Source organism: Panthera tigris, chromosome B1 (genome assembly GCF_018350195.1).
Source record: "Panthera tigris isolate Pti1 chromosome B1, P.tigris_Pti1_mat1.1, whole genome shotgun sequence".
In the NCBI taxonomy this organism is placed as follows: domain Eukaryota; kingdom Metazoa; phylum Chordata; class Mammalia; order Carnivora; family Felidae; genus Panthera; species Panthera tigris.
Window position 1 is genome coordinate 149310615 of NC_056663.1, and position 13345 is coordinate 149323959.

The following is a 13345-nucleotide window of genomic DNA, read 5'->3' on the forward strand; positions in this document are numbered from 1 at the left end:
TGAGCCACCCAGGCATACCTCTATCTTAATTTCAAACAGTTCCAGAAAAATGAGAATTTTCCCCATTTGCAAAAACTGTGTTTTCATTGGCATCCTGTTGTGGCATTTAATAGCACTTATTATCAAATAAATCTTCCTGATCAGTCCAAAATTCTCGTGCTGTGGTTTAAGTAAGTCCACATTATCTTTTTCATGAAGATTATGTATTTTAATGGATTCTTGACCTGGGATCCATGGACTTTCTGGAATTACATTTAAAATGGTACATGTTGGTACCTTTTCCTAGGGGCAAAAATCCTTAAATTCTTACAAGTGCCCTGTCACAAAAATAGCTAGGAAGCACCTCTAAATGTGTGATCTCCTTACAGACCAGGTTAGTCCTCAGTTATATTTTCTCTAGTTTAAATGTTCTGAATTCCTTCAACAAAGACTCCACTTAACGTTCTGCAGAGTATCCCAACTTCCTCTATCCCATTTTCTTTTAAAGATAACCTTCCATATATCCCTGGCTTTCCTTCACTTTTAAAGGTTCCCAGGCACTTCGCTGCTGCCTAGAAATCCCATTATTTTCCTTAGATTTTTCTCACAGCTTCTATTTTCACTAGCGCTCTAGCTCTGTGGCTCTCCTTTGAGCCATATTACCAGTTAACCCTCCAACAATGTAGGGGGTTAGGGTGCTGACCCTCCTGCACAGTCAAAAATTCACATATTACTTTTGACTCCAGAAAAATTTAACTACTAATAGCCCACTGCTGACCAGAAGCCTTGCCAGTAACACAAAGAGTCGATTAACACATATTTTGTAAGCTATCTGTATTATATATCTATCCTTACAATAAAGTAAGCTAGAGAAAAATGTTATTAAGAAAATGATTGGAGAAAAAGATACATATATAGCACTGTACTATATTTATCAAAAAATCCAAGTGTAAGTGGACCCACACTGTTCAAACCCATGTTGTTTAAGGGTCAACTATACCTACGGATTCAAAACTGATTTTAGTATGTTAATTAGATTATAATAAATAATAAAATGAATGAATATAACCTTTAGTGTAAGCCAGGTATTTTATATGTTATCTTCTTTAATCCTTGAAACCACCCTACAAGTAGACAATATTGTTATCCTCTTGCTCTCTTCTCCTTGACATACAAGTGAAAGATGTTGCTATGAATTCGAGTGGAAACAAGTCAATTTCATCAGAAATATTTATATCTATAGTTTATTCTTTCCATTTCAAAGTATGCTTTCTAAGAAAAGGTAGAGTAACAGTCAGGTAAAAGAGTCATCACTCCTTACTATAGACTAAGCCTCTTGAAGGTAGGATCTTTGTGTTATATTTATATTCTCTGGAACTCAGTAGGATGCTTGATGCATAGGGGACACACTATAAACATTGTTTGAGTGAATAAATTAGTTGAGCACCTGTTGTATTCCAGGCATTGTACTTTAGGTGGCAAGTTGTAGTTTTTCCATTTTATAGTTTGAGAAAATTGAATCTCAAGAAGATAGAGTAAATTCCACAAGATCACAAGCAGTTAAGTGGCAAAACCATCAGGTAAAGACATGTTTTACTGACTCTAAAATCCTTGTTCTTCCTGCTAACCATCATCAGAAACAGTTATTATAAATACTTCGATGAACATTTAATGAATAATCAAATTTAAATTACAAATTAGAGGGGTACCTGGGTGGCTCAGTCGGTTGGGCGTCCGACTTAGGCTCAGGTCGGGATCTCACGGTTGGTGGGTTCGAGCCCCACGTCGGGCTCTGTGCTGATAGCTCTGAGCCTGGAGCCTGCTTCAGATTCTGTGTTTCCCTCTCTCTCTGCCCCTCCCCCACTCAAGCTCTGTCTCTGTGTCTCTCAAAATAAATAAACATTAAAAAAATTTTTTTTTAATTACAAATTAGAAATTTCTTTTTCCCAATTCCTCTTTCCTGCCAAAGTAATCATGTGGCTAACCTATTGTGACAAGATAGAATTCAGTTTCAAAGCATATAAGGGGGGGGCACCTGGGTAGCTCAGTCAGTTAAGTGGTCGACTCTTGAGCTTGGCTCAGGTCATGATCTCACAGTTGGTGGGAAAGAGCCCACATTGGGCTCTGCACTGAGAGTGTGGAGTCTGCTTGGTATTCTCTTGCTCTCTCTTTGCTCCTCTCTCACACATGCTTGTGTAGGCTCTCTCTCTCTCTCTCTCTCAAAAATAAATAAACTTAAAAAAATGAAAATGAAAAAAAGAAAAAGATGCAAAAAATAAAAGCATGCAGGAGGAACCAAAAAATATTCTAATATAACTGACAAATTTATTAATACATGTTTAACACCTCTAACAGAATATAAACTACCATGTCTTTACAAAAACCTCGAATGTGCTATTGTAGATATTTTCACAATTTTTCCGTTAATAAATCTTAAGAAAACATATCTTATTATCATTATTAAACATTTCTTATGACATTTCTTGAAACACTTACATTTTTGCTACTTTGTTACTTTTAAAATTTCATAAAATTTGACCCAGCTTAATGATTTCTTTTTTCATTAGTAACAGACACTTTCATGTTTATTTCTCTCATTAATTTCAAATTATCCATAACTGGTATTTTCAAAGCACTGATTTTAACTTATTTAATTATAATTTTTCATTTTTACATTTAAAAAAATATGAACTGCTTTTTGAATTTTGTTAGAATGAATGTATTTATATATCTTAGTGTACATATTACATACACTGCAACCTACATATTGTCTTTTCAAGTCACTATCTTCATGTTTTTAGAATATACAACTATATTTAATGTTAAACAATATCAATTTTAGCATTTTCATAATTTATTTTTACAAAAGTTTACTATTAAAAAATAATTTTACCATTATTTGTAAACTTCAAACAACTAAGAGGAAGAGCAAAAGTTTTCATTTCAATCATAATATTTTGTATTAAATGATACAAGTCATTGTGGAAGCATACTAGTAAATAGAAAAAAATATCAAACATTTTATCTTCCAAGCTGAAATCTTCTGTTATGTTTACATAAATTCTTTGGAAATGTAGCTTATTCAATTTTTTTTACATTGGTGACTTAACATTAGAATGTTATATTATTATATATAATACATACATATATACCTGAATGTGCTTAAGCCACACATTGTCTTTATAATTATGCAAAATTGGCATCATATTTCTGAGCTCAGGGAAGAGGGCTTAATCACAACAGAAACAAGGCAGCACTTGTCACATCACATCACCATGAAACAAATTTTATATTAAGGCAGAAGCTGCTAGTTGCAACGTTATCATCTATGGACTTACCTGGTATTCTGACCTCTTGACTAACAAAAAACCTTCAAAGTACAAAGGTAGAGCAGTAATCTTTAACCTTTCTTGGAAGATCCTGCGAGGAGCTGGTTTTGGGGGCTTCTTATCCATCATACCCTCTTGGTGTGTGGTTTGATTTCAACTATATCCAGTCTCAAACAAAATGAGATCTCCTTTGTGTGAGAGGAAAAAGCAACTGTTCAAAGAGGAAGTCCCAACTCGATATTTAACCACCAACAGTACACACATACACACACACACACACACACACACACACACACACACACACACACATACTTTTTTTCCTTTACTTTTTGTGAGGTGAGAAAGAACAGGCATAGACCAACTTTGAAAGGGCAATCTCTATGCAAATTTAGAATTACTGAGGATTACAGTAGCAAAATAAATAGAAGATTAATATCACCAGGGGATGAAAAGAACCGATGTGGAGGTTATAAACTTTGGAGGAGTCATCAAGGTTACATTTGTTTTCTTCCACCTTCTTTTATTTATTGCTTTCCATCTTTACGCCCACAAGATATGACTGGAATTAACTTGACTCCATTAAAAATTACTTTATAGGATAATTTTATTAGTACTATTTCTGTTGTAAATCTTTTAAGACTGAGCTTTGCTTACATTTTATTAAAGATTGGAGTTCCTTATCCCATGCCTATTTTGATGATCCACTAAATATAAACCACATGGCAACATGGGATTTTTTTACTTTTCTGTCAGTAAGAATTTTGAGTTCATGGGTTACCAGTTGGCAAAATATATCTGGCAGAGAAAGCTGTAATACTTCAAACTTTTATTTTGTTCTTTTATGCTTTCTGAGCTGTGGATCACTGATGCGAAGATGCATAGATGGGGTCTCTACGGTTATCTAGTAAAATTTAGAAAGCTACATTGGGGCCCAAATGCATTCAGTAGTTGTACGTGGGAAACGGTCTTTTAGAGACTGGATTTGGCCGAGAACTGTGCAAGGAATGATGGGGGAAGGAAACACTGGAAGGAATCATGGTATGTTTTGCAGGGATCCTGAGAAGTTCCACCATTTCTTATTTCATCCTCTGTATTTCAGAATTACTATGGATTTAGTATAGCCACGGCCTGAGCATTCTCCCCAGTGAGACCAGCTGATTCTTAGAAATCAAAATAAGGTAGGACTCTCGAGTCTGATCCTCCTTTCCTAATGGAGACATCACATGGTTTTCCCCACCAGTATGGGTTCCATTGGATCTGCAGCTGTAGATATGTTCAGCCAAATTGTCTACAAAGTGAGGTACAGCAATATAGACTAATTATCAGTTAACCAGAGGAAAGTGTTTAATTAATCATCCAAAATAAAAACAGTTTGAGACCAGATATTCAGAGTTGAAGATTCAAAATCACTCCCTTGCTTATATATATCTTTTTACGTTTATTTATTCATTTTTTTTTATTTTGAGAGAGAGAGAGAGAGAGATAGCATGAGCAGGGGAGGAGCAGAGAGAGAGAGGGAGAGAGAGAGAATCCCAAGCAGGATTCTCTGAGCTAAAATCAAGAGTTGGATGCTTAACCTACTGAGCTACCCAGGCGTCTCTCCTCTGCTTTTATATTAAGTCGAGACCTCCTTCCTATTATTACTCAAAACTTCCAGTGATAAAATACAAGTCCTGCTTTTTTTTTTTTTTTTTTTTTGAGGTAAAACCACACTACTTTTCAGTTTCAGTATAATCGGAAAATGAATGACAAGGGAAAACCTCCTGATTTGTTAAGTGACCTAATCCACCTTTTTGGCAACTGGTAGCTGGTGTAACACAGGCAGGAAATGAAAGGAGAGATGAGAACAGAAAATGGAAAGAAGGGGAGGGAGATAGGATGCTGTGAAACAGCCATGGTTGGAATATGAGAAAAGTAGTCACTGGCATTGTGGCCAGGGAGAAAAGAATGCTTCTAGAAAAATGTAAGCATAGGAATATTTCTGAGGAATAATCATCTAGTTAACTATGTCTTTCTTACCTACCTTATGAAAAAAATACGCAAAATTAAAGAAAAACCAGCTTATCAGCCTCTGGACGTTGCTTTGGTTTGCTGATTTGCAAGTCACATTAATTGTTAATATACCAATGTTCAAATGATGTCTCCCTAAAAAAAAAAAAAAAACAACAACTACGAGATGCAAACATCCTGAAACGTTATTAGCCAGTTAGACCTGCTCACAGTTTCCAACTGCATCATGACAATGGAAATCCTCTTATAGATATCTCAAATTTTAGGTGGTGAATAATGAGTAGCCAGTTTTGCTACTCACCAGCTGAGCCCTTGAGCAAACCGTTTAACTTATCTAGGATCACAACTTCCTCCCTCGTCTCAAGAGCTACACTAGGTTCCTCAGAAGTCTCCTACTTTTCACACTTTTTCTTCTCTAATTCATTTAAAATGACATCTAATCAAGTCACTCCCCAGCTTAAAACATTTTGATAGATTCTCATTGCTTTTGAGCACTCTTTCATTTTTTTTCAGTCAACACTAAATATTGAGCACCAATAATGTGCTCACACATAGAATACAAGATCCTTCATAACAGGGCCCTTAAATTGAAACTCCTTAAAAAAAATCTCTCTCCTCTAATAACTTTGGTTAATCCCAATAGGCTCGATACCTCATGGTCTTTCGCATCTCCTCATACCTTTCGAACTACTGTATATCTTGTTTGGGTGCCCTTTGTTCTTCTTAAAATGACAACTTCCTGCCTACCCTTCAAGACCTCAGTTGAATATATCCTTGTCTGTGAAGATTTCCTGATTTCCTGAAGCCTTCCCCATCTCCAAGGAGAAATTTTATTGCTTTCACCCTGCATTTCACAGCATCTTACAGATATTTTATTACAGTATTTGGCCTACTGTATATTAGTTATTAGTATACATTCTGTATCAACAGGAAACTAAGTTTTTCAAATACAGGGATTGTGTTGAAGTTGATAGGTAGTAGACTGCAGTAACCATTGATTAAATGACTAACTTCCAGCTGGAAAATACAGTTCTAATTTGGGAGCTCTTAGCCTCTGCTGTGACAGAAGCTTCTTTTTTTCTGATATGTGTGACCATTGGTTGACGCAGGGTTCTTTTGTTGCTGTGTAGAACAATCACGTTACTGTCAAACTGCTGGACATAGCCATCATCAGCTCTGTGAACAGGAGTTTGTTATACATTAGATACATGGCTACAAATTAAACAGTTTTGAATGAAGTATAAGATTAACTTATATAAAATCAAAATCTCAGTGCTCTTTTGAGTCATCCATGTTATAATGCAATTCAAATGAATACACATTTTTATGACAGTTAAGGCTCTCTAAAGTACTTTACTATCCACTTATTAGAAATGATTCAATCAATCACTCTGTATTAGAGCCTCCAACCTGTCTCCTGTATTTCCCAATTTCTGATCTTTGTTTCACATGTTTATTGATGGTTTATTGCCATTTCAATCACAACTCATTGTAGTAAATTTTGAAGATGTTTGAATACATTTATGTTTACCATCCATAACTGAAGAATACAGCTTTAATTTTAATGACTGTGGCTTACTTTGTGGCATAATGAGTCATAATTACTCAAAAAAATTCTACTAGGTGTTTTGGGACAGAAAAAAAAAGGCAAGGAATCACTGTTGTAGAAGTGATATTCATAGCTCTGTCAGTGGTCTAATTTGCTGACATGATTTTTAGTACAAAGAGTTGCATCTAGGATGATAAAAAGTCTTTCTAGTTAAATGTTCTCACTATTTTTTAGTGTAGGGTATTATTTATATTAGCGAGAAATGTTTCTTGTATGTCACAGATACAGGTTTCTAAATGAGATAAATCATTGCATAATAGTAGCTGTAATAGAAACTGAAAATTCCAGATAGGGTGATAGTTTGGGTGGTAGAGCAATAATGAATTTAGTTTTAGCCATATCAAGCTCAATACAAAGAGAAGTTAGGTCTACATTTTTCTTCCTCTTTGCTTCATTTAAAACCCACTAAAAAACCCAAAAAACAAAAAAAAACAAAAAACCCCACTACTGCTGCTTTCTGGGATAAGGTAGGTTAGTGTTCAGTATCCATTCCAGCCCCTTCCAGTATGCCATTATTATTATTTTTTAATGTTTATTTTTGAGAAAGAGAGAGAAAAAGAAAGTGTGCACACATGTGCATGGGGGAGGGGCAGACAGAGAGGGAGACAGAATCTGAAGCAGAAGAGAATCTGAATATGTCAGCACAAAACCCAACATGGGGCTCAGGCCCACGAACTGGGGAACCGTGAGATCATGACCTGAGCTGGGTCGGATGCTCAACCTACTGAGCCACCCAGGCACTCCCGTATGCCATTCTTTACTGCAGAGGCTGAAAAGCTAAAAGCTACATATCCAGACCTTTTTTTTGGAGCTGGAGTTGGGTAGCAAGGTAGATGGAAACAGAATTTATTCTTGATTTGCTGTTCCCCTAGGCTGAAGCATGGTCTATAGGCTTCTAATTTTTTGTGTGGCAATACTATCAGAAGTCTCAGTAGTTGATCACTAGTTTCATGGGTGGTGATAGTTAGTCAAAGCATGGAACGTCAATTTTCTGGTACCTGTCACGGTGAATATGATGTGTTTCTGGAGCCAGCAGCAACAAGGAGGCTTCCTGCTCATGGAGACTTCTTATTCGTTGTGGCTTCCTAGACATGGAACTTTTGTAACAGAAGTGACTTCCTGATTGTGCAGTGTCAGTATGGTTCTGGAGATTCCAGCACCAGCATTACCTTCTCAGCTTTTCAGTTTGCTTCCTGATTATACATACAACAGCTGGCTCTTGGTGTTCAGTTCTGCAGTGTATCTTTAGGAATCATTCCTGAAAGCCCTGAATATGTTATTTCTCCTTCCATCCCAACAATTCTGTAAACCAATAATGCATACTAGTAGATCCCGTTTTTGCCTAAAGTAGCTATTATGAGTTCTATTCTATAGAAGTGACCCCTGATCAATATAGTTCTGCACTGTCTACAGGAAGAAGTGAGAATTTATGCTAACATTGAAGGTGTTCGTAATCTAGTTCATTTTGCAAACATGAACACTCTACAATATCTGACAGATTTTCTGTCAATAGCACAGCATTTCCTTTTTTAAAATATTTTTTTAATGTTTATTTTTATTTTTAATGTTTTTAAATTTATTTTTGAGAGAGAGAGAGAGCGAGCAGGGGAGGGGCAGAGAGAGAGGGAGACACAGAAACCAAAGCAGGTTCCAGATTCCGAGCTGTCAGCAGAGCCCAGCACAGAGCCCAATGCAGGGCCCTAAGCCACAAACCATGAGATCATGACCTCAGCTGAAGTCGGATGCTCAACCAACTCAGCCACCCAGGTGCCCCTATTTATTTATAAAATAATTTTTTTTGAGAGATAAAGCACATGTGGGGGAGGGGCTGAGAAAGAGGGAAAGAGAATCCCAGTGCTGCCCAGTCTGGTTAGAAACAGACATGGGAATCAAACACACGAACTGAGATTATGACCTTTTTGCTTTGTGTCTTTGTTTGCAGTTTATTTTCCTACTTCTTTCACCCTTTCCCACTGTTAGGTATGGCCTACAAGCTATAGTTTGGGCACTTTATTGTTTATGAATTTCTATAGGTGCTTAAATTTACAAACATCTCATATAGCATGCTTTATAAATACTTAAAATATTTTCTTAATTTTTCCTAATAAATGGAAAATTTACTTATATAAGTTCTAGAAAAAACAAGTCTTCAGGCATAAATTAAAAAAATGAAAATTACATGCTCGTCCACCATCTACCATTAGCACGGTTTGGATGGGTACCATCACCTTTTTGGCACTTTTTCTCTATTTGTGTATATTTACATAATCAGATAAGTACATGATATTTGATAAACTACATTTTTTCATATAACTTGTCTGGAGCATATATCTGTGTCAATAACTACTAATGTTTATTATTTAAATTTTTGCCTAGTACCACTAAAGTAATTTAAGTCTTTGCAAGGTTAAATTATAATGCAGAAAGTATTAAACTTTTGAAAATCTAATTGTACTTTTTGAAAATTTATTTTTTTTAATGTTTGTTTTATTTTTGACAGAGAAAGAGAGAGAGAGAGCACGCAGGGGAGGGCAGCAAGAGAGGAAGATGCAGAGGACCTGAGGTAGGCTCTGTGCTGAGCTGGAGAGCCCGATGTGGGGCTTGAACTCATGAGCTGTGAGTTCATGACCTGACCCAAAGTTGGACGCTTAATGGACTGAGTCACCCAAGAGCCCCTATTTCTTTCTTTAAAAAAATTTTTTTTTTAAATGTTTATTTATTTGTGAGAGAGAGAGAGAGAGGCAGACTGCGAACAGGGGAGGGGCAGAGAGAGAGATGGAGACACAGAATCTGAAGCAGGCTCCAGGCTCTGAGCTGTTAGCACAGAGCCGGTCGTGGGGCTTGAACTCATAAACTGTGAGATTATGACCCAAGCCAAAGTCTGATGCTTAACCGACTGAGCCACTGAGGCACCCCTAAATGTGTTTTAAATGACAAAAGCTAATTTTTCAGAATTATGCTGACTAGAAGTAAACTACAGACTACAGAATGGAGATCCAGAGAATAGTGTATTTGTTGTGTTCTTTTTATTAAAAAAAATTTTTTTATAAGGAAACTCTACCAGCAGTGTGGAGTTCAAACTCAGAACTCTGAGATCAAGAGTCACATGCTCTACCTACTGACTCAGTCGCCCCTGTTGTGTTCTTGGGAAGAGAAACAATGTATATATATATATATATATATATATATATATATATAATAGAATTCAACAGCAACTATGAATCAAACACTTGGCACAGAGGTAACTGTAAAGATTTTTATGTAGCACTCAATTAAGAACTCATGGGGACTTTTAACCCATTGTATAAAATTGTTTTCGTGAACGTTGCTGCCACCTACCTGCATACTGCAAACACACTTTATAATTTGGAAATTAGAGTCTTAGAAGAGCCTATTTAGTAGAGAAAAGCCTACTTAAAGTGAGTGTACTTAACACATGGAACAACATTTGACAGTAAAGAATTTTAAAAATTTAAATGTTATATTAAAAAATAAACTCCAAAATTATATAAATAAGTTTATTTCACTTTAGCAAATTAAGTTATAATCGAAATGTTTATAATTTTTACAAATTGATTTTTGGAGTGTAATTTTTTCTGACAAAATTATCCTATAGTAAATTGCTAATATTTTCACTTTTGACTTTTGTGTGAGGAATAAGCTTAGGAATCCCCCGGGCTTGCCAATGGGTTAACAAGGCAATAAAGAAGTACAAAGCCATAGGATGCTAACACCTGAGTTTGGGTAAACAAACAAGGCAACCAAGAATAGGGAGGTACAAAGGCACCCAGTACATCGGTATATGAAAAAAACAAGATTAGATATGCAGGGCGGAAGCACCCCCAATTTAGTGCTATAGCAGAAAGCTGCTTTCACAGGAAGGAAGGACCAAGTTAGGTAAACAGGTAAATTGGGCTATAGACCACTGCGCTGGAGATGAGGCAGCCCAGAGCAGAGATGATTATTAAAAAAAAGGTGCCTTGTTAACCCTGAGGTCACGTGTCCTATCTGTCTCCTCCCCTAGACTAGCTAAGATAAACAGAGGTGGTGCCTCACGTCTCCTGTAAACAACTTTCTGCCTGACTGCCGGCATCAGGATTTTGCTTTGTATTAACCCAAACCCCTAACCCTGAATATCTTCAAGACCTCCTTTCCCTCATGTTCATAAGTTAATGTTCACAGATTTATTGTCTCTTTGTGCACGTCCATCACCATGTTTGTAAGCCTTCTGATCCTAAAAAAAAAACGGGGCAAGGACCCTTATTTGGGTCTCTTGTCTTTTCCCGGACATTAGCCATCTCTCATTTTTCATCCTGCATCCTGCTCTTTTGCTGGCCAAAAGAGAGCTTTAGACTTAGAGTCTATGACACTTTGGCATAATAATTTTTTTGCAAAAATTTTGAGAACTTCAGTAATTTTATTAATGCCACTTTGCCCTATCATTTTAGTATGAAAAGTTTCCAACAAACAGAGAAGCTGAAAGAGCAGTATTTTTATTTTTTAAAGTTTATTTATTTATTTTGTATGTGTGTTTGTGTGCGTGTGTGTGTGTGTGAGAGAGAGAGAGAGAGAGACAGAGAGAGAGAGAGAAAATGCAAGTGGGGCAGGGGTAATAGAGAGAGGGAGAGAGAATCCCAAGCAGGTTCTGCACTGTCAGCATGCAGCCCGATGTTGGGCTCAAACTCATGAACCATGAGATCATGACCTGAGCCGAAATTGGACACTTAATGGACTGAGCCACCTAGGCATCCCTGAAAGAGCAGTATTAATAAACACCTACACATCTACCATGTAGTTCCAATAATTGTTAGCGTTTTGCCAGATTTGCTGTAACTATATCTTTTTTTTTTAACTGAACCATTTCAAAGTACTTACAAACGTCACATTTTACCCCTTAATACTTCATATGTATATCCTTATCCTAAAAGAATAGGACATTTTCTTACATCAACACAGTAGCATTATAATATCTAAGAAAATTTTACATTTCCCTGTCATTTAATAATTACTACTTTAGTTTTCCATTGCTTAATGCTCTTTATGGCTTCGTTTTGAATCACAGTCTGACCCTAATTCCCACACTGCATTTGGTTATCTCTCTCTCCCTCTATTGGTCTGATCCCCTGTGCTTGCACAGATGAATCAGAAGTGCCAGAGGTGGGGTGGCTCAGTTGGTTGAGCATGAGATTTAGGCCATGATTTCACAGTTCATGGGTCAGCGTGAAGCGCGCTTTGGAACCTCTGTCCCTCTGTCTCTTTGTACCTCCCCTCACAAGCTCGCGTGCTCTTTTTCAAAAATAAGTGAACATTTAGAAGAAGAAGAAGAAGAAGAAGGAGGAGGAGGAGGAGGAGGAGGAGGAGGAGGAGGAGGAGGAAAGGGAAAAAGAAAGTGCCAGAGCTGACCTCAGCTTCATTATAATGTTAAAATCCCTTCTGAATATTTATCCCAAGGCCTAATAAAAAGAGCCTGCTTTCCCCTCGTTGGAGAGACACTGTTTTGGAAATTATTACCTGTGATCTCCTTGTTTGTACAAATAGTTGACCTTGTGAGGCAACTCCACCTGGTGTAGTCTGCCTGTAAGTCACCAAGGAGTGGGTCCACTTTGGTTTGGTAACACTCTCTAACATTAATTTTTCAAGTCCAGTTCATTGACGTATAATATATAGCAAAAGTCATCCTTTCTTTAGGAGCACAGTTCTGAGAGTTTTGACAAAAACATAAGAGTATTATATTGAAGACATAGACTATTTCCAGCATCATAAAATGTTCCCTCCTTGGCCTTTGTTGTCAACATCTTCTACCCCCAACTTCATCTGCTGGCAACTATTGGTTTCATTTCTATGTGTATAATTTCATCAAGTTACATTTATGTAATCATACAGCAGGTTGCCTTTGATGTCTGGCTTCTCTTACCTAGCTTTTAAGATTCATCTAAGTTGTTGCATGTATCAGTAGTTTGTTTTTATTGCTGAGGAATATTCTGTCACATGAACTACACTTTATAAATATGTACATATTATATTTACATGTACATAAATTACATTTAATATGTAAATGGTGGACATATTACCAGTTTGAGTTTATTATAAATAAGGAACAATTTAAATTTTAATAGCAATTGTGTTACAATTCCTAGAGCAAGTTCATTTAGAGTGTAATTTTTAAGGTCTAAAATATTCTTTAAACTAGTTTTAACCAATTTTAAACTATCTGCATAAAATCCTAAGCAACTAAAAGTTTCTAGTACCCTCTTAAGTTCAGTTTCTGTAAACTTTATTTCCCATATACACATCGAATACACATAATTCCATAGACTGATACACACACACACACACACACACACACACACACTCCTCACCTAGGTTATGTAGCTGTGATGGAAAACTTCAAGATTTATCCAGTTACCATGGAAGTTCA

The 13345-nt window shown here is 36.5% G+C and overlaps 1 protein-coding gene across 15 annotated transcripts in view; it reads right to left on the reverse strand.

The window, feature by feature from the left end:
- Positions 1–13345, reverse strand: part of STAP1 (signal transducing adaptor family member 1) — a 65992-nt gene that overhangs the window by 50668 nt on the left and 1979 nt on the right. For 6 of the 15 annotated variants that reach the window (XM_042984443.1, XM_042984442.1, XM_042984441.1 and 3 more), the window contains 4 exons: positions 12439–12625; positions 5998–6494; positions 5332–5453; positions 3318–3496 (listed from right to left, as the gene is read on the reverse strand). In XM_042984443.1, the coding sequence (XP_042840377.1) occupies positions 3318–3437 (120 nt within the window). In that variant the 5' untranslated portion in view covers positions 3438–3496; positions 5332–5453; positions 5998–6494; positions 12439–12625. Of the gene's footprint in view, positions 1–3317; positions 3497–5331; positions 5454–5997; positions 6495–7925; positions 8230–12438; positions 12626–13345 lie in introns of all 15 variants that reach the window. The other 9 variants (XM_042984433.1, XM_042984432.1, XM_042984434.1 and 6 more) reach the window with 9 other exon arrangements.